Genomic DNA, 19,647 nt, shown 5'->3' with positions numbered 1-19,647 from the left:
ACCTCCACCACGATTATAGACCTGATTGATGGCACAGATGGTGGGAAGAGGACACTGGGCATACATAAGTGTGTGATAGCTGTCTTTTTACTTGAAATATTATCAGAAGCGTCTGGAAAAATATAATTGAAAGCCTTTTTGAGTGCAATTCAGCCATTTTCTCAATCAGCTGTGTTAGTTTTACAAGTATAATTACACTGTGTGCAACAGCTGAAGAAAGAAAAGAACAAGTAATTAATATGCTCAGTGAAATCTGAGGATAATGAGCTACCACCGTGCAAACATGAGCTGCACAAGTCAGAAATCTGTGTGTGGCAAACGCTACCAATACCGAGTGTGTCAAAAAAAAAAAAAATACTCACATTATGCAATTCACCCACTGAGCACAAATAAAGACAGCCAAATTACAGCCACGGATACTCGTGTGCGGGATTGCTAGCAGTTACAGAAATAGAAATCCAAAATGTGTCAGGAGAGAATTGACACTACTACATATTCTTTTGCAATCCATAAAATTTTTAATCAAATTGATGCATGGAGCAGCGCTGCATTCCGGCTTCTGTGCATTTACAGTGCCAGACGCCACTAAAACGGCAGTGCATAGACAAAGCAAAGCATCATCAGCACTGCATTAAAGTGACTTACATCACCATTTGGCATGGGAACAGTGCTGATGGTATGACTATATCATATGGCACAGCAGCAAGTAGCGACCTGCAAGTCACTGCTGTGAAGCTTGCTTTAATCGTGGTGGCAATAAAACCACAAGAAAGCGCTGCAGCACCCCCAACTGAGGAGTAAGGGAAGAAGAAAGTGTGTGAACGCATTCTTTTTTTGTGTAATCTTCAATTGTTTGTGGTGGTGTGGTGTAACTTCATTTGTCTTTTGGGATGTTTGTGAGTGGGAACTGAATGCTGCCGGCCACAGCAAAGACAGTGAAAAGATGAGGAGGAGACAACTTGATGAAACACTGATAAAATGACAAGAAAGATGATGATGATGGGGGGGGGGATGAGGGAACATTGCCATAGCAACAGTATCCACCAATAATACCAGCTTTTGCTCTTTAAAGTCCTAGTAAAGGCCCAAATGATGTATAGCTGTTGAGTTACAGTAAGAAAAGGTGGTCTGGTTGTTTCCCCTCAGGTTCAGAGCACACACTGTGGGCAGCACTGCAGCCCCCATATCACACGACAGACAGACTCGCCTCAGGACATCAGGAATAATTAGCCGGAACCCACCTGACATCAATCAGTGCACTCTGGCAAATGCACAGGTCATCACCCTTTGCACGACCTTACATGCTAAGCAGACTGCTGCCACCGGGCTCCATGGAAAGCGAGGAGTGAGTGAAGGATAGTGTGTCAAAAAAAGACATCGCAATGAGTAAGCAGATAATACCGCCGTCATGCTTCTCACCTCGATTCAATTTATGTCATACTAGCAGTTTTGCTAGGAAAGTCGTATCAAATGACTTGAAGCATGAAGAGTACAACTAAAACCCTTGAGTGTGTTAATGGCAACACTGGGACAAAAAACAAACTAGAAGCTCCAGAGACTGGCAGCCCTGTCCACCTAAAAAAAGACCAAAAAAAAAAGCTACCTCTGCGATTAATTGCAGGATTCAAGGGAAAAACCGACCCAATTGATCATCCCCGAATGCCTTCTTTTGGCTCAAGGACAGTTGGCTGATTTGCTCTTTTACACAAGGGGGCGTCATCCACCCCCTTTCAGTGTCAGTTTGCATGTTCCCAGTGTGTGCTTGTTAGAGAGTACTGGGACAATGACCTCCTTTTAAGGACAGTGGCTTTAATGCAGTGCAACTGGGACCATTAAACACGTCATCCTATACCATCAGTTCTGCCTATATAGCTCTGCTTCCCATATACCCTATCCAATACCCACCAAAACCAGACTCAACAAAATTTAGGACATATTCACAGTCGTGAAAACTATAATTTCATGCAAAAATTCCACTTTTAGGAGGGGCCACTCTGCACGCTTTAATGTCAGGGTGACAAAAAGGGTGACACCTGGGTTTGGATTAATAACAGAGGCCCGTTTGCTTGGAACAATGGCTCGTCATTTGTTGTTGTATGTGGCGCTGTTTTGCCGTGTCGTAATCTGCACGTCCAGATGGCTGCATGACTTTCCACCACCTCTGTGCCCTGCATCGTTAAAAAGTGCAGCACAGCTGGCGGAGCAAGTGAACAGGAAAGAGCAGCTGAGATCCAAGAGGATACAAAAAAGAAAAGGAAATGAGAAGAATCTCTTACCAAGATCTGTGTTGGGTCCAGCCAACAACTGCTTGAATTTATCTAGACGTGACGCCTCCCTCTCCGTCATGGCTGGAGTGCCTGATGTGTTCTGGTCAGCCATGCGAGCTACGAGCGGGATGACGGGGGGCCGGTGGGGCAGAGAGCGTTGTCTGTAGAGGGCGGCGTGCTCACCTGCTGTTTCTGGCACAAGAGGAAAGAAGGTGAGAGATGATGGAGGGCAAAAGGTAGCATAAACACACATGACTAATTAGTCATTTCCCTTTTGAGACTGACATTCAACAGTAAACCATATATCGCCAGCCATTTTTAATACAGTATAGCTTCTCACGGGACAGTACTATAGAAATGAAACCTGCATATATTTAACAGAAGTCAGTGTACAGATGTGCCGTCATTCAGTTCCTTTGTTTCACTCATTAAACCACTGATGTTCTTGAAATATAATAACAACACCACTTTTTCTGAGCATTTCCACCTCCATTTCTGTCATAGTCTCCTCCTTTGCACAACACACCAATATGACTTCACTTCCTGGTTGCTGCAGACATGCATTTCAATAAATAATAAAAAATAAGTAAAGATGCAGGCTGAGCTCTTATAAAATACACTTCTGCCACCTTGTGGCCGTTTTTTCTGCTTAAAACTGCACCAAACATGCCCCCCTTCTATTGTGGAGTTGCGTCATCATTTTATGGTAAGTGTTGAGGAAAGCTTAGTTGTGGAAAGGGGGCTACAGTCCAACAGCACTGGTCCCATACTGTATATCGGAACCGGATACCGAAAGTATGTGAATGAATGCATCTCTTCAGCATGACAATGAATAGTTCCTTTTGAGAAGACTATTTCAAGCCGACTCCTTAAATAGGGCTTTATCAAAAGAATGACCCATTTTACATTAGCGGGTAGGAATATTCCAAAGGCAAGATTGTGTACTACATTGCACCACGCCATAGTAAACTCAATTTTGAAAGCCGTGTGACCATTTTTCTTTTTGTTGTCTTGCTCCAAGCATGTCTTTTTCCCCCCGCCTGGTGGAAATGACTGTAATTAGTGTTGGTGGCAGGTTTTTTTTTTTTTTTTGCAATGAGCTGCTGTGAGATGAGCGTGATTCAAGTGTAAAGCATCCACAGTAGGGGAGACAAACACATTAATTCACTCTGTCGAGGCCCACATGTTGTTCCAGATGCGCTCCAAAAGACAGAAGAAAAGACGAGCTGTGTGCAAGCTGCAGGTGGTGGTGGAAATTTTGTCCCCAAAATTCTTGGAGTGGAGTGACACCACTGTTTACCCACCTGCTGAATGAATCTTGCATTCATTTATTCAGGTTTGCATTCCTAATATGTTGTTTTGCATCATGCTCCCTCAAGGTGTAAAATAACTTGTCTTACATATGCGCATATCCACGCGATCTGACGGCGCGTGTGGGCCTGTGCCTCATCCTCTCTGAGGAGATGAGAGGAAGCGCTTGAGGGCAATCGGCTGTTTATGTAATCAGAACACGGCGATGGCAGACGAGCCGACAGTCAGCCAGACGCTCACGTCGTCGACTGTTGATGCTACACTACACGGCAACCTTAAAAACCTCTTCATTGAAACCCTTGACAAGTGTACATGTCGACAGAAAGATAATTGCCACCGAATAACAAGCGCCTGCTTCCGGAATATTCGATGTAATAAATCGGCGCCGCTTTAAAGATCAAAGAAAATACATTTCGACCTGTCATCAAGTTAGCATGTCTCTCTAATGATGTGCTGCCAGAAAGAATTTGCATCATTTTTGCATTTATAGTATGATATCATGATATAATAAACATCACTTGAGGTTGTGGTGAGATAAGGCTGTCGACACACGCTACAACGGTGGTTAGCAAACTACGGCCTGCGGGCCACATCATGGCCGTCAAGCATCTTAATCTGGTCCACCGGGCATTTCCAAATGTTTTTTTAAACCTTTAACATCAAGGCTATAATCAGAATCTTGTACAAAAAGGCGATTCATACAACACACGTACAACATAACCGACTGACTGCATCACGTGTGCATACAAATACATACTATCTATGCACAATGCCCATGCCATAATTAAACCCATACAGTCCCGTCACAAGGCATGCTGGGTAGCATGTGGTACTCACTCAGCCAACATCTGCTGTGTTGGTCTCATTTTTGCTTGATTAGAAAAAACGTTGACAAAGTCGTCAGGGAGTGTTTTAGTCATAGTTCATTTTGTTGTTGCAGCTGGACTAACCAGCATGCCTTGCGGGCATTTTTAGCTGTTTTTTTTTTAATCATAATTTTCCCCACCAATTGAGAAGCACTGACATAGGTGATAGATGAACAAGGAAATCCTCTGGCTAACCTTTCGATGATCCAATAGGAGCTTCACTATGGGATTTAACCAAGCGTCCTTCGGTGTCGGGACTGCTCTGGAACGGAAACAAAACCTCCGGACTGGTCAAGTCACCCTCCTCCACTCTGTCATCCTCATCGTCCTCTTCCTCTTCCTCCTCATCTTCCACCTCTTGCGTGTCGTCATCCCCTCTCTGAGGCGACTCCGTGGTGTCGTCCAGCTTCTGTCTCTCCTGCAGCTTGCTGTGATTCTCGATCACCTACACAGAAGATATTGTAAAAGGATGTTGCTTGTTCTTTAGCATGTATAAGCTAAGCATCAAGTCAGTACCTTATTGGCCGTCTCCATGACAACCTCAATGTTAAGGTTCTGCGCAGCCATGGCCAGGAGCTCGTCGTCGTCATCGCCGACGTCCCAGGCGTCGCTGGTGATGCTCTCAAACTCTTGGAAAGTTGTGGCCTTCTTGGGCTTGCCAGGCGTGCTGGGAGACGGCTTGCTGCCTGCTTTGATCAAGCTAGATGGCAGGAAAGGTATGGCAACGTTAGCAAACTGTGGCTCAAACAATGAGCATTCATATTGAACTGAATCTCGCTATTCGTTAATTTTTTACACGGTGTAAAGGTCATGGGTGAGCCATTGGCCCAGACAGAGGGGTGGTTTCCAGAAGAAATGGTCCGCCTATTATTACACTTACTGAGAGTTGAATCACAGCAAGTGGACTCACTTGATTTAGAACTTCTTGTTTCACTTCTCATCCAATGTGCAAAAGGCTCTGATTCAACTACCCCAAACTTGTCATTGAAGGGAGATGGTGGGTCCCGCAGCCAAACCAGCTGAGAACCACTGACATAAACTATGAGGAAGAAGATTGTTTTTTGTTTTTTTTCAATTTGTAAAGATTGAACAGAAAATCCTAGCAACCAGTATAAAATGAAACAAGCTCCATTCGTTTTCTGCAAAGCGGTTCAACCAGATTTTCTGGTAGGTTCACTTAATTTGCAGGGCGGTATGCAAAAAACAAAAGCTAAAGTTACATGATTGTCCATCATTACTGATAATTATAAAGAAACATCAGCTCTTGGGATTTAATAAGTCAAATAAATTGTGTCTAACGAAATAAAACTGCATCCTGGACATAGTGGGGTAACCTATGATGGCAAAATCAGGTTGTGCAGGTTGAGTAATATGAAGCATAAACGGTGGGTAAAGTGAGGTGATGACAATGTACCACATCTTAGTGAACACAGTGATTCCAACTTACTTAGCATGGAGGAGTGGATCGAAAGGTGGATGTTGTGCGCCATACACATGCTGAATGCTGAGAAAGTGAGAAAAAGAGACTCAATGAACTGATTTGTCAAGCCATTCATGCACTCTAGCTTTGGTAAACCAAGTAAATTCTAACTATATATTCAGTATGACATTTTGCAGTAAAACAGCTTCTCATGTCTTGTGGTTGTTGTGTTATTAGTGAGTAATTGCACTGTGGAACACTTGATGGGATGCTAGCCGCTATTAGCAACGCATCTCTAAGCCTGCTACAAACGAGTCAAAAGCATCAATGTGGCTAATACATAATAGTCACCGAATAATGCAAATGTTGTTAAAAGTCGCAAACGCTATGCAAAACAGCTTGACAGAGACTGAAAGTGAAACTTGCGGCTAAATCACAGCAGTGAAGTGAATCAGGCTAGCTAAGCTAATCTAGCCAGACGTAAGGGAACACGTCACTTACCTGCCAGGAACCTTAGCTGCGTTTCTTTTCCAGAACTGTTTTTTACTCCCGTCACTCGACATTTTCCCTCACAGGTCCACCCAGTCGTAAACACAGACGTCCGGACGCTGTCGCTACGACTAAAACGTCAAATGTGCCTTTATTTACTACTGTTTCCTTCCTGCAGAACTCAGAGCGCTGCCATGTTGGTACTGGCGAGTCGGCGAGTAAACGAGTGTGTGATTGGCTGGAGCGGCACTTCCTTGTCGTCAACCAATCAGAAGTGAGATCTTCCTTTATGTGGCTTGATAAGATGATGACGTCGAGTTCACTGCCATGGTTTTGCTGACAATATCGGTGTCAAATCATGAGAGACCACCAGCATCCGGGGCACAAAAAGGGAAAGGGGACAAATAGACGTATTAACCATTACAATAATCCACACTGGGATTGTCTAAAAAGAAAAAAATGTCAGGGTACAAGCACAGAACAACACATAACTTCATGACACACCAATGCACAGAAAGTATGCGTATCGTTTTGTGTATTGTGAATTTCCCATTGAACCGGCCAGACTGGAAAAGCCGCTGCTTTGAGTTATGAAGGAAGTGTGCACATTGTGCTGATGTAGTGTTTTTTTTGTCTCTCAGGTCGAGAACATAGCCTGTGAAAATGGAGGCAATGAACATTCACTCTGCCCCACTTCCTGAAACAATGTAACTCTGTGAATGTGACAAAAACAGCAGATGAAATACAACTAAACCCGAATACTTAGTTAAGTGATGATATAGTGGTTCAACAAGCTTCACAAACATTTTTTTTAACCTCTCAAGAGTGAGTCATCCTCCTGACGCACAATCTTTGCTCTCAATTGTCCCACTGGGATGGGACAACACACGCTCACACACGCTCACAACTACACACGCTCACAGCACTTATTCTGTCATGGGAGCAGCTACAAAGTTGACATCAGAGAGCTAAACAATGGACCATCAACATCCCAAACTACTGTCCTCACAGCTTTTCCACAACCACAGACAAGTAGACGTGACCCTTTTTTGTGACTTTCTGAAATGGAAGGACATTGGGAGCAACAGAAGTAATAGAGGTTCTGGCATCAGCAGCATATCCCAAACAGGTAGGTCTATGCAGAAGTGATGCATTATATACTGTATAAATACTCTACTATGTAATGGCACGGTCTTCCTTTAGAAGTTATTGCAAGTTTGAAAAAAAGGTCCAGCAGTTGGAAATTATTATCCAAATATTTTTGTTTTGCAAAAAGATCAACAATTTGTTTTCTTCTATTATAACTTCCCCTAGGCATTTGAGTTTTGTCATGTATGAGTTAATATAATACAGCTATTTATTTAGCTTTTTAATTATATATACACAATATATTATATACTTTATATACTTTGAAATTTAATTCTAAAGCTTTAGAATGCGAGTAGCGGTCAGCCTACTCACACTTATTTCAAGCATTTTTACTGTATTTTTAGCAAAGTTTTAAATAACGTTTTAAAAAATATATATTTGTATTATTTTTACTACTTTTTATTAGGAAAAATTATTGATGTATCACTTTTTATATGAAAAATAAAATGTGTAACAGTCAACATTCATTTTCTATTATTTTTTTACATAAATGTATTTAAATTTAAATCCATTATTACTTTAATACCATTAATATTTTTTTCCCTGTAAAATAATCTGTTTAGTGGTTAATTTTAATTTCAAACATTTATTATGAGTATATATATTTTTTAATTGATTTTTCAACACTTAACATCTTGAAATTAAATTTAAATTAAATTACATTAGAGTATTATTTATTATTATTACATTTAAATTATTATAGTATTTTCTAATTATTATTTTATAAATGTATTTTTGGGGGGGAGGTTGTTATTTAATTGTAATTAAGTTTATCTTTGTCTGACATAACTTTGTGTGTACATTGTGCTGACTTGCATTACTTCCTATTGGTCCAACTAACTTCTGTAATGTCCGCATGAATTTGACTCAGCCTAGCAACAGTGTGTTGGACATGATGGTCCATTAGTTAGCTTACCCACGCCAATTGGAGCAGCACTGGAAATGTTGGCACCCTCCACCAACGCAGACATCTGTATTAACTCCAGAGGGGCTAATGTTTGTTCATCTGTTCCTTGGACTGCAATTATTATTGTAGCATAACTACTGGAGCGATTACAGCTGGCACTGCACACTTTAGCTTAAACCGATGGCCATTGACCTTCTGCAAAGTGGTATCCAGCGCCCTATAATAACCTGCTATAAAAACACATCCTTTTATTGAGCCAGTGTTCAACTTGGACACGTCAAAACACCCTCCGGTTATTGCTGGAACCATGATGCCGTAACCTGACGGTGTAAAAACATCCCAGGGACATTTGTTTGTTAGTAAGATGCAGGGTGCTGGTTCCCTGCCCACAGTTTTGGATGTAATCCTGCTCGGTATGCAAATGAGGAGTGGGAGGGATTGGAAGATATCAGGAGAAAGTCAATGGATGCAAGACCGCATCCGAGTTTATCGACAGCTTGCATCAAGCAGCATCACTTCAAATGTGGTGGAACACTGCAGGTCCATTTTGGACTATTTTCCGTGTTTGCCCTCTCTTTAAACTTCAAGCTAGTGTGTGGAAATGCCAAGAGGAATGGTTATGAGCAGTGAACCTGTCTTGTTGCATGGATTTGCTTGAAGAAGAGCATCTGTCAGTCACAAGAAAGAGAAGGTATCCTGAGTTTGCAACACACACACACACACACACACCCCAAACAAAATCCAATCATTACAGTGCAAGTCTCCAGTCAATGCCCACATAATGCCCCCAATCCCTCCTCGGATATACAATGCAAACTCCCATCTTGAGGGAAGATCTTTGAATAAGTCATGGTATATGCTTTAGCCTCAGTCGCCTTCTATCTGCAGCCCCCGTAAGCCTCACATATCTCCCTGTTGGCCCGGAGGGGGGGTGGTGTCTGGATATTGGCTTTTCGGTTAAAGGTAAAGCTGGAAACAGATCCCATGCATTACAGGCATGGAATCACTTAGAGCTATGGAGTAAATACAGGCAAAACTCGACACCATTAAAGTTTCCATGGAGAATTTTACAGGTAAAAAAAATCATTTATATAATAACTATCACAAATAAATACTTTTAAAAGATATATTTTTTAAAAATTAAAAACAAGTATAATTGTGGGGAATATATAACACCACTATATAATTAACGATACAGATTAAAAAAGCAACATTATATTTTTATTTCTTTATTTATTTCTTTATTTTGTTTTTTATTATTATTATTATTATTATGTGTAGCGGTTGACAATTATTCCTACAATTATTACAAGTATTATTTTTTTAAATTATAATTTTGTAATATATACTAATATATATATATATATATATATATATATATATATATATATATATATATATATATATATATATATATACACACTAATATATATATATATACAGTGAAGAAAATAAGTATTTGAACACCCTGCTATTTTGCTATTTCTCCCACTTAGAAATCATGGAGGGGTCTGAAATTTTCATCGTAGGTGCATGTCCACTGTGAGAGAGATAAACTAAAAAGAAAAATCCAGAAATCACAATGCATGATTTTTTAACAATTTATTTGTGTGATACAGCTGCAAATAAGTATTTGAACACCTGTGTATCATCTAGAATTCTGACCCTGAAAGACCTGTTAGTCTGCCCATTAGAAGTCCACCTGCACTCCATGTATCATCCTGAATCAGATGCACCTGTTTGAGGTCGTTAGCTGCATAAAGACACCTGTCCACCCCATACAATCAGTAAGACTTTAACTTGTAACATGGCGAAGACCAAAGAGCTGTCCAAAGACACCAGAGACAAAATTGTACACCTCCACAAGGCTGGAAAGGGCTACGGAGCAATTACCAAGCAGCTTGGTGAAAAAAGGTCCACTGTTGGAGCTATCATTAGAAAATGGAAGAAGCTAAACATGACGGTCAATCACAATCGGAGTGGAGCCCCATGCAAGATATCACCTCGTGGGGTCTCAATGATTCTAAGAAAGGTGAGGAATCAGCCCAGAACTACACGACAGGACTTGGTCAATGACCTGAAAAGAGCTGGGACCACCGTTTCCAAGGTTACTGTAGGTAATACACTAAGACGTCATGATGTGAAATCATGCATGGCACGAAAGGTTCCCCTGCTTAAACCAGCACATGTCAAGGCCCGTCTTAAGTTTGCATATGACCATTTGGATGATACAGAGGAGTCATGGGAGAAAGTTTTATGGTCAGATGAGACCAAAATAGAACTTTTTGGTCATAATTCCAATAAGCGTGTTTGGAGGAAGAAGAATGAAGAGTACAATCCGAAGAACACCATCCCTACTGTGAAGCATGGGGGTGGTAGCATCATGCTTTGGGGGTGTTTTTCTGCACATGGGACAGGACGAGTGCACTGCATTAAAGAGAGGATGACTGGGGCCGTGTATTGTGAGATTTTGGGGAACAACCTCCTTCCCTCTGTCAGAGCATTGAAGATGGGTCGTGGCTGGGTCTTCCAACACGACAACGACCCGAAGCACACAGCCAGGAAAACCAAGGAGTGGCTCCGTAAGAAGCATATCAAGGTTCTAGCATGGCCCAGCCAGTCTCCAGACCTGAACCCAATCGAAAATCTTTGGAGGGAGCTCAAACTCCGTGTTTCTCAGCGACAGCCCAGAAACCTGACTGATCTAGAGAAGATCTGTGTGGAGGAGTGGGCCAAGATCCCTCCTGCAGTGTGTGCAAACCTGGTGAAAAACTACAGGAAACGTTTGACCTCTGTAATAGCAAACAAAGGCTACTGTACCAAATATTAACATTCATTTTCTCAGGTGTTCAAATACTTATTAGCAGCTGTATCACACAAATAAATTGTTAAAAAAATCATGCATTGTGATTTCTGGATTTTTCTTTTTAGTTTATCTCTCTCACAGTGGACATGCACCTACGATGAAAATTTCAGACCCCTCCATGATTTCTAAGTGGGAGAAATAGCAAAATAGCAGGGTGTTCAAATACTTATTTTCTTCACTGTATATATATATATATATATATATATATATATATATATATATATATATATATATATATATATATATATATATATATATATATATATATATATATATATATATATATATATATATATATATATATATATATATATATATATATATATATATATAACCAAATAAAATGTCCTAAAATAAATTACAGGAATACAAAAATTATAATTTATATTAAAAAATAATACTTGTAATAATTGTAGGAATAATTGTCAACTGCTACACATGATAATAAAATAAATTTAAAAATACATATAAACAAATATGGCCTTTAAAGAAGTTAACAAGTTGCAAAAAAAGGGAAAAAAACAAAAAAGAAGAAATACTAAAACCCTACATCTGAAGTGTCCAAACTACAGCCCGGGGGCCCACAGCACATTCTAAAAATCAAAAACAACAATAATGGGGGGGAAAGCAAAATGGTAGTTAACGTGGTTTGTCACATGTAACACAAAGCTCACACAAGGTTTTGTCTTTAAATACCTACAAAACCTTTTTAAAAACTAAAAAAAGAATCAAAATGGGCCCTCTATCCTTTGACTTTTCCATATGCGGTCCTGTTAGTGTTGGGACAGCTGACAATCACACCAATGGGAAGAGATAATGGTGCTTTGAGGTCAGGGCTCTCATGTTGCTGCACAGCAAAGTGCACGCAAGCATAGCTTCCTGTTGCCCTTCCCAAATGTGTGTCAGTGTCGTTTGTTGTTTGACTCGTTGTTGTCTTGCAGCGTGGACACACAGGTTTAGCTGCATTGTTCAGCGAGGCAAGACTACACCGGTACATTTTGCTGCTATCAATTAAAGAACTGGAGGCTCCGGTGGTGCAAACTGGAGCAGTCTCTCTTTCTCCTTACTTGGCTAACCAGCTGGAGCTAAAAAGCATCGCACCCCTCGCGACAGCCTGCACTCCTGTTATACCTTCCACCTTGCTTGTCCTCTCGTCTCCATCTGTTTGCCTAAGCATCGGTCGAGCAAACCCATTGTGCGGCGGAGCGATCGGCACGTCGTGTTTGACAGTCCGCTGCCAAGTGTACCCAGGCAGATCTGTGCTTTGTAATCTAAAGCTGGTGCTCAATGCACAGCCCTGTCTGTTCATTGAGAGATGGGCGCAGAGGGAGCAAGGAGAGGGAGAGAGGGAGATGCCAGAAAACGACAGCTGGAGATTGGCTAAACTGCAGGTTTATACGGCATTACAGGCAGCAATACGGGCCCTTTCATTACTGCGACTGCATTTATTTACCTGCAGCTGGAGTCAATAGAGAGAGGCCTACAGCTAATTACGCAATGAATCAGCGGTTAGGGAGAAGACCTTCTGGTGCACACTATCATCTTTGTGATGCACATTTGAACCCTTCCGCCATCATAGGGACGCTTTGTGCCGTTGCCTTTTTTATGTCAAGTCATTTTTTCCGCGTTGAATGATTATCGTGTCAAATGTGCTCCAGGGTATTCATTTTTATTACATTTTCAAACGGGCATCTCTGCTGCCGCTTCAGTGCTTGAAACATCAAATATCTTGTTGAAAAAGCCATTTTTGATCTCACATTTTACCTGTGCATAAATTAATGCAATCCATGTTATACGATGAGTATAAATCTGTAAATCGGAGATTTCAAGTCATCTACAACTTTTTCCTCATAAAAAATGTATGACTTTTTTCTCGTAAATTTGGGGAAATATAATCAATATTCCCTCTGACGCGTAATATTCCAACTTCATTGTTATAAAGTTGCAACGTTTTTCTCATATTACTACAACGTTTGTTATTGCAAGTTAACTTTATTCTTGTAGATTTTCGACTTTATTTTTCATGATTGTACTTTATTCTCGTACATTTACAAAGTTTTCCTCGTAAATTTACAAGAATATATTATTTTCCCTCTGGCATGTTATTTTCCGACTGTTGTAAATGTATTACTTTTTTCTTCAATTATAAGTTAATCTCGTAAATTTTCTACTTTATTTCTCGTAAATGGCCGACTTTATTCAACTCGTGCATTTACAACAAAAATCAATCGGAGATTTTGAAAATAAAGTTTTAAATTTACAATAAGGTTGTAAATGTACGAGAAAACAACTTGAATTCATGACTTTTTCTCAAAAATGTACAACTTTATTTAGTTTATTTTACTACATTTAGAAAACAAATTAATCGGAGATTACAAATAAAGTTGTACATTTATGAAAATAAAGTAAATGTACAAGAAAAAAAACTTTCATTTATGACTTTTCTCAAAAATCTAAATTTTTTGTCATAAATTTACAACTTTTTTTCCTCAAAAAAATATATTTTTTGTCATAATTTTCCACCTTTTATTCTTCATCCATTTACAAAACAAAATTAATCCAAGATTACGAAAATAGTCAAGAATACGAGAATAAAATTGTAAATGTACAAGAAAAAAAAAAACTTTTGTACAACTTTATGTCTCGTAAATCTTTGACTTTATTCTCATAAATGCCAAACTATATTAATGTAAATTTACGACTTGGGACAAATGATGATGAAGGACTATTTAAAGAACCTCTTCGGGCTTATACACACTCCTCACTTATATACATGTTGCACGCCACTTGGAAGGAGATATGTGAAAACCAAAAAAATAGGAGCGACTTAAAACAGCAACAACAAACAAAACCAGCAAGCGTTTCCTTTAACTTGTGCCGGCTTGCCCTCTAACGTGCTTGTTGTTGCCAACTCTCAGCAGCCATACAGGGATTACATCCCCATCCAGCGTGTACAAGCAGGGGGTGCACAACTGGAGATGAATATGAATAGGATGAGGACTGATGGAGTGTTAGGTTGGGTAAAAACTAAATCTACATCTCTAAATACAAGTGACAGAGCCAAACCTTGTTTTGTGTATGAGGAATCCTGTCAGATGGGATGCCGCTTTGGTTTGGGCAATCAGCAGGAGCATAAACACTTCTAAAAATAACCAAACCGTAACACAATCAGTTGTGATAAATGATGTGGTGAGGTTATTATAGTGAGGTCTCGCAGGTTACAGGAAGGTTCATTGTTATATGATAACTCTTGTTAATTATTGTCGGAGCCCTTTAAGTGTGTCACTTATTGAAATGTGACCTTGTGTGTCTAACACTCCGCACACTACAACTGTGATCATTAGCCCCGTTTTACAGCATGAATGTTGCAATGCTATAATCCTGCTCATGTGGAAGGGATACAAACCAGCGGCATGAGACCTACAACCAGGGATTTGACTTGAGAGTAGTCCCAAACAATGCCAGATGCGAGGATTACAATGCTTTTCTTACATGTTTAAGGCTTAGGACAATGGTTTTCAAATTGGGGGCGGGGGGGACAAGAGTTTATTCAAGAAAATATTCAGTTTTGATATTACTATTTCAAAAAGCTGGATGAAACTGATTTCAAGGATTTGCAAAAAGGATGGGAACCACTAAGTTAGGGAGTCTTTCACGTAAAAGACAGCAAAAGTTAACCCTTTGTGTCTAAAGTAACATCCATTGTATCTTTTCTGTAGTGTATTTCCAAGCAATGGACAGATTGCACTCTAAAAAGGTCCATCTTTGGGGTTACAACATCCCCAAAAGTACAATATTCTTCGTACTTGACTTTTGCAGCTTGGGAGTATTTCTTCCTTGATATTCTTAACATACTCCCTTTTCAACTCCTAAAATCTGACGTTGGGCAGTTAGCCGCCCTTTTGAGCTCAGACTGAGCAACACGGCGTATGAATAGGCTACTCACTGTGGCTGAGATCCTTTTGGAGCACAAAGGAAAAAAGGATGTCAGAGCACTGCAGAGAGGATCTGGGCCTTGTATGGCCGAGGGCTTAGCATGTAGCTTAGGGGACTTCACTCAGCTCACAACTTGGGGAGAATGTGTGTGTGATGATGGGATTATTGTGTACTTGTGTGTGCATATCCAAGTGTGTGTGTGGCTGAGGCAGCGTTGGGGATAGGAGAATGTCATTGCTTGCTTGCCAAAGACGGTTCATTCAAATGTTGATGTTAGCACTTGTTGCTAGGCAGAATCAGTGTGGCACAATCACTCCAGGTGGGCCGGAGGGCTGCCCCAAACAGCAGAAAATGGACAAAGAGGAGCGGCAGAAGCACAGTTACACACAAACAGCAGCAGTTCATCACAGCCACGAGTTGCTAGGCAGAGCAATGTGACTCCACTACGAAGGAGAAAAGGCAGGGACCGTAAAACTGCCAGACTGTGCAGGTGTGCAGGGGTGTCCAAATTGCAGGCCAAGGGCCATATGCGGTCCTTCATTCTAAAAATATTATTAAATAAACTAAATTCAAAATATTAACTGAAAAATGTGTAATCTACCGTGAAAACGCAATTTTATGAGAATTATCTTGTAATGTGAGGTTTAGAGTAAGGATTTTTTTTAAGTCGTAATTTTGCATTACTAAAAAAAATTGCTAATTTTGCAAGTAGTAATTTTTTACAAACTTATGTTTGAAATAGTTGTAAAATGCAGCAACAGATATGGAAAAAACAGATGTAGTTTTACAATTATAAAATAAAAATATTAAGATCAAAGTTCTCTTAGTATTAGACATTAACATGAAAAATGTCTAAATTTTACGAGAATAAATTTGGAATATTACAAGAAAAAATAACATCATTTTAGTAGTGTAGAGTTGAAATATTAAAGAAAAGTTGGTTGGGGAAAAATATTAGATTATGGGAATAAAGTCAAAATATGGGAATAAAGTGTTACAAAAGTATTCGATGAAGATTACTAGAAAGTTTAAATATTCTTTTAAAATAAAAAAAGCAAAAATAGGCAAAAAAAAAGAACAAAACACTTTTATATGCAGAAGAAGTTTGCTCATGATGTCTCTTTATCTGTTTTGATATATTTAGAATGGAGAGAAAAGAAAGATGTTCATGTCTCATAAGGATTGTCGATGATGGGCAAAATTCCAAAAATCGTGCAGTTCCCCTTTAAAGCAGCAGCATCAGCGCTATCATAAAGATAACAACTATGGAAGATAAAGTCACGTTGTAGTGTATCTCATATCTTGTGTTAACTGTGATTAGTTATCTCCATTTTTAATCATTTGCTTATTTGTTACACGTGCCTTAAATAACTTGTCAGCAAGAAAGTTGTGTTGTGTTCAGCGTCGAGCAGTTTTCAAGGGCCATTTCACATACGTATATCCTCAGGAAAAACTGTCAATGATAGTAGTAAAAAATCATTCACTGTGTCTGCATTCCATTTACGGTCAATTGTTGAATGTCATATTTTTCCCCCTCAAGGCCATCACTCTTCCTCCTATTTGTCAAAGTGTGGATATCGACGGTGGTCGAGGTATTCATGCCTGCATGGCGCATCGTTTTTATTTGAGAATGAAATGAAATCCTATTCCAGGACCAGACTCCCCAGAGACAAATAATATGTCGTGGGAGCGACGGCGAGCACCATCCATTTGGCCATATCAACTTCATAATTTGGCAGGAGAGACAGGCGGAGATGCCTGCGTACGACGCTGTTGAGGAGGTCACTAAATGCGCAGGGCATGTAAGGTCCTTCCTTCTTTGCCACGCTTTTTAATTACTTGCATGATAAACAAATGAACTAATGAGTAGAGTACTGACTGAGGAAATAAGACATCAAGTTAACATAGTTATTGAGGAACAAATACGTGGAGTAGCTACTGAGCAACTAAACATTAATTTAGAGTCGTTACTGTGGAATGAATGAATAACAAATGAACTAATGAGTAGAGTGGTTGCTGAGGAAATAAGACATCAAGTTAACGTAATTATTGAGGAACTAATGAGTGGAGTAGCCTACTGAGGAACTAAGGCACATCCATTTAGAGTAGTTTCTGAGGAACTAATGAAGAGCTAACAAGGCACTAATGAATAGAGTAGTTACTAAAGAACTAAGGCCCATCATTGTATAGTAGTTACTGATGAGTTAATGAAAAACTAACAGCAACTAATGAGAACAGTAGTTACTGAGGAACTAAGGCACATCAATTTAGAGTTGTTTCTGAGGAACTAATGAAGAGCTAACAAGGTACTAATGAATAGAGTAGTTACTCAAGAACTAAGGGACATCAATGTAGAGTAGTTGATGAGTTAATGAAACACTAACGAGGAACTAATGAGTACAGTAGTTACTTAGAAACTAAGGAACATAATTTGAGTAGTTACAGAGGAAGAACTAATGAGTACAGTAGTTACTGAGGAACTAAGGCGCATCAATTTAGAGTAGTTATTGATGAACTAATAAGTAGCCAAGTTACTAAACTGATAAAGAACTATTGAGGGACTAATGAGTAGAGAATGTACTAGGGAACTAAGGCACATACATATAGAGTAGTTACTGAGGAACTAATGAGATACTTATGAGTACAGTGGTTACTGAGAAGCTAAAGGTAGTACATCAATTCAGAGTAGTTTCTGAGGAATTATTGAAGCGCTAACAAGGGAAAAATTAATAATAGAGTGGTGACTGAAGAACTAATGCACATCAATATAGAGTAGTTACTGATGAGTTAATGAAAAACTCATGAGGGACTAATGAAGAGAGAAATTACTAAGGAAATAAGGCACATCAATTTAGAGTAGTTACTGATCAACAAATGAGTGGAGAAGTTACTAAACCGATAAAGATGAGTACAGTAATTACTAAGGAACTAAGGTGCATCAATTTAGAGTAGTTACTGATGAAGTGTGTAGAGAAGTTACTAAACTGATAAAGAACTATTGAGGGACTAATGAGTAGAGTATGTACTGGTGAACTAAGGCACATACATTTAGAGTAGTTACTGAGGAACTAATGAAGAAATAATGAGTACAGTGGTTACTGAGAAGCTAAAGGTACATCAATTCAGAGTAGTTTCTGAGGAACTAATGAAGAGCGAACAAGGGACTAATGAATAGAGTAGTGACTGAAGAACTAAGGCACCAATTTAGAGTTGATTCTCCATAGAGTAGATTTCTTGTTGATTCATTAGTAAATAACAGATGCCAAGACTGTGTTTTTATTAGGAATTCCAGGCATGTTTAAAGGGAGTTTTAGGTGTGATCCCAACAACAATGAGACTTTTTGCTGTTCTACAACGCCCTTCATTTCCTTCAACTGGTCTTTTCAAGTCCTTCATTAAGACTTATTACATTCTTTGATGTCATTGCCAACAAGCTGTCTGATGACACTGATCCACCGTGTCCTCTGTGGACCGGAGAAACCAGATCACGCTCCACTTGAACATTTTTTTAATGAACAGCCCTTCCTAAAAGCCGCACAGGTCTTTTTATCACACAGCCATCAGAAACTAGCAGCCTAAAATCTTCTTCCCGTGGGAAAAGGGAACAAGAGGATGCAGTTTCCTCAGTAAACACTTGCTGGATCCCTCAGGACACGGCTGGCTTTTTTCCCTTCCCCTTCTTTTCAGTGCCGGTTAACATCACCACTATGCTTCCGTAACACAATTTTGTAACAAGCTGGATAAATGGACTGTAAAAAGCCTGTGTTGAAGCCGACAGATGACCAGCAATAACAAAATCACGCCTTTCATCATTCATATTTCCTCTGCAATATTCATCTGTATTCAAGCCAACAAGTAAAAAGTAGGGGAAAGCCTCATGACAAGGACTGTCCGCTGGTGTTGTAAAGCCGCTTGAATAATTTAGGAATGTGGTAATGTCTCGGCAGCTCGAGGCCACGCTGTTCAGGTGTGTGAGATCGTGGCCGTGCACAGGACACACGTCAGCGACCAGACCAAGGCCACAAAGCACCTCCAGCAGAATCCATACGCATTCACAGGTAATTCAATACACGATTGGAATTACTTTCATCGAAAATTCCTGTTAATTCCTGCAATTTCTCACATATTTGATAATTTTAAGATGTTTTATTATTGTGTTATTTAAAGCCAACATGTACACAAACATCAGATGCATTCATGCAGAATATTTCTAACTTTATCACAATAGATTGTGAATTATGCCCTGGTAGGCAAGATGTTTTTCCGTCACTTCCAAAGACACTGAAAAGTTTCCACCTGAGTCGTCTTAAAACAATGGGAATAATAGAAATAGCCCCAGGTTGTAGAGCAATGTGGGAAAACCAGCCTTTGATTGGGAGTGGAAAGAAGATAATGACGTCATTGAACACATCCCTTCAATCCTATCATGGCTGCAT

The 19,647-nt window shown here is 39.6% G+C and overlaps 2 protein-coding genes across 4 annotated transcripts in view; one reads left to right on the top strand and one right to left on the bottom strand.

The window, feature by feature from the left end:
• The window catches only part of tbc1d22a (TBC1 domain family, member 22a), a 121,965-nt gene that overhangs the window by 73,505 nt on the left and 28,813 nt on the right, over positions 1–19,647 (bottom strand). For both annotated transcript variants that reach the window (XM_058078049.1, XM_058078048.1), the window contains exons 2-6: positions 6,366–6,689; positions 5,892–5,948; positions 4,961–5,144; positions 4,640–4,889; positions 2,277–2,459 (exon numbers count right to left, since the gene is read on the bottom strand). In XM_058078049.1, coding sequence (XP_057934032.1) covers positions 2,277–2,459; positions 4,640–4,889; positions 4,961–5,144; positions 5,892–5,948; positions 6,366–6,427 — 736 coding nt within the window. In that variant the 5' untranslated portion in view covers positions 6,428–6,689. The remainder of the gene's footprint in view (positions 1–2,276; positions 2,460–4,639; positions 4,890–4,960; positions 5,145–5,891; positions 5,949–6,365; positions 6,690–19,647) is intronic.
• cerk (ceramide kinase) overlaps positions 7,127–19,647 on the top strand; it is a 31,182-nt gene continuing 18,661 nt past the window's right edge. The window contains exons 1-2 of one of the 2 annotated variants that reach the window (XM_058078046.1): positions 7,127–7,482; positions 19,159–19,269. In XM_058078046.1, coding sequence (XP_057934029.1) covers positions 7,329–7,482; positions 19,159–19,269 — 265 coding nt within the window. In that variant the 5' untranslated portion in view covers positions 7,127–7,328. Of the gene's footprint in view, positions 7,483–19,158; positions 19,270–19,647 lie in introns of those variants that run through there. The other variant, XM_058078047.1, reaches the window with a different exon arrangement.

Source organism: Doryrhamphus excisus, chromosome 7 (genome assembly GCF_030265055.1).
Source record: "Doryrhamphus excisus isolate RoL2022-K1 chromosome 7, RoL_Dexc_1.0, whole genome shotgun sequence".
Classification (NCBI taxonomy): domain Eukaryota; kingdom Metazoa; phylum Chordata; class Actinopteri; order Syngnathiformes; family Syngnathidae; genus Doryrhamphus; species Doryrhamphus excisus.
Note: the sequence above shows the minus strand (reverse complement) of the source record. Positions and strands in the feature narration are given on the sequence as shown.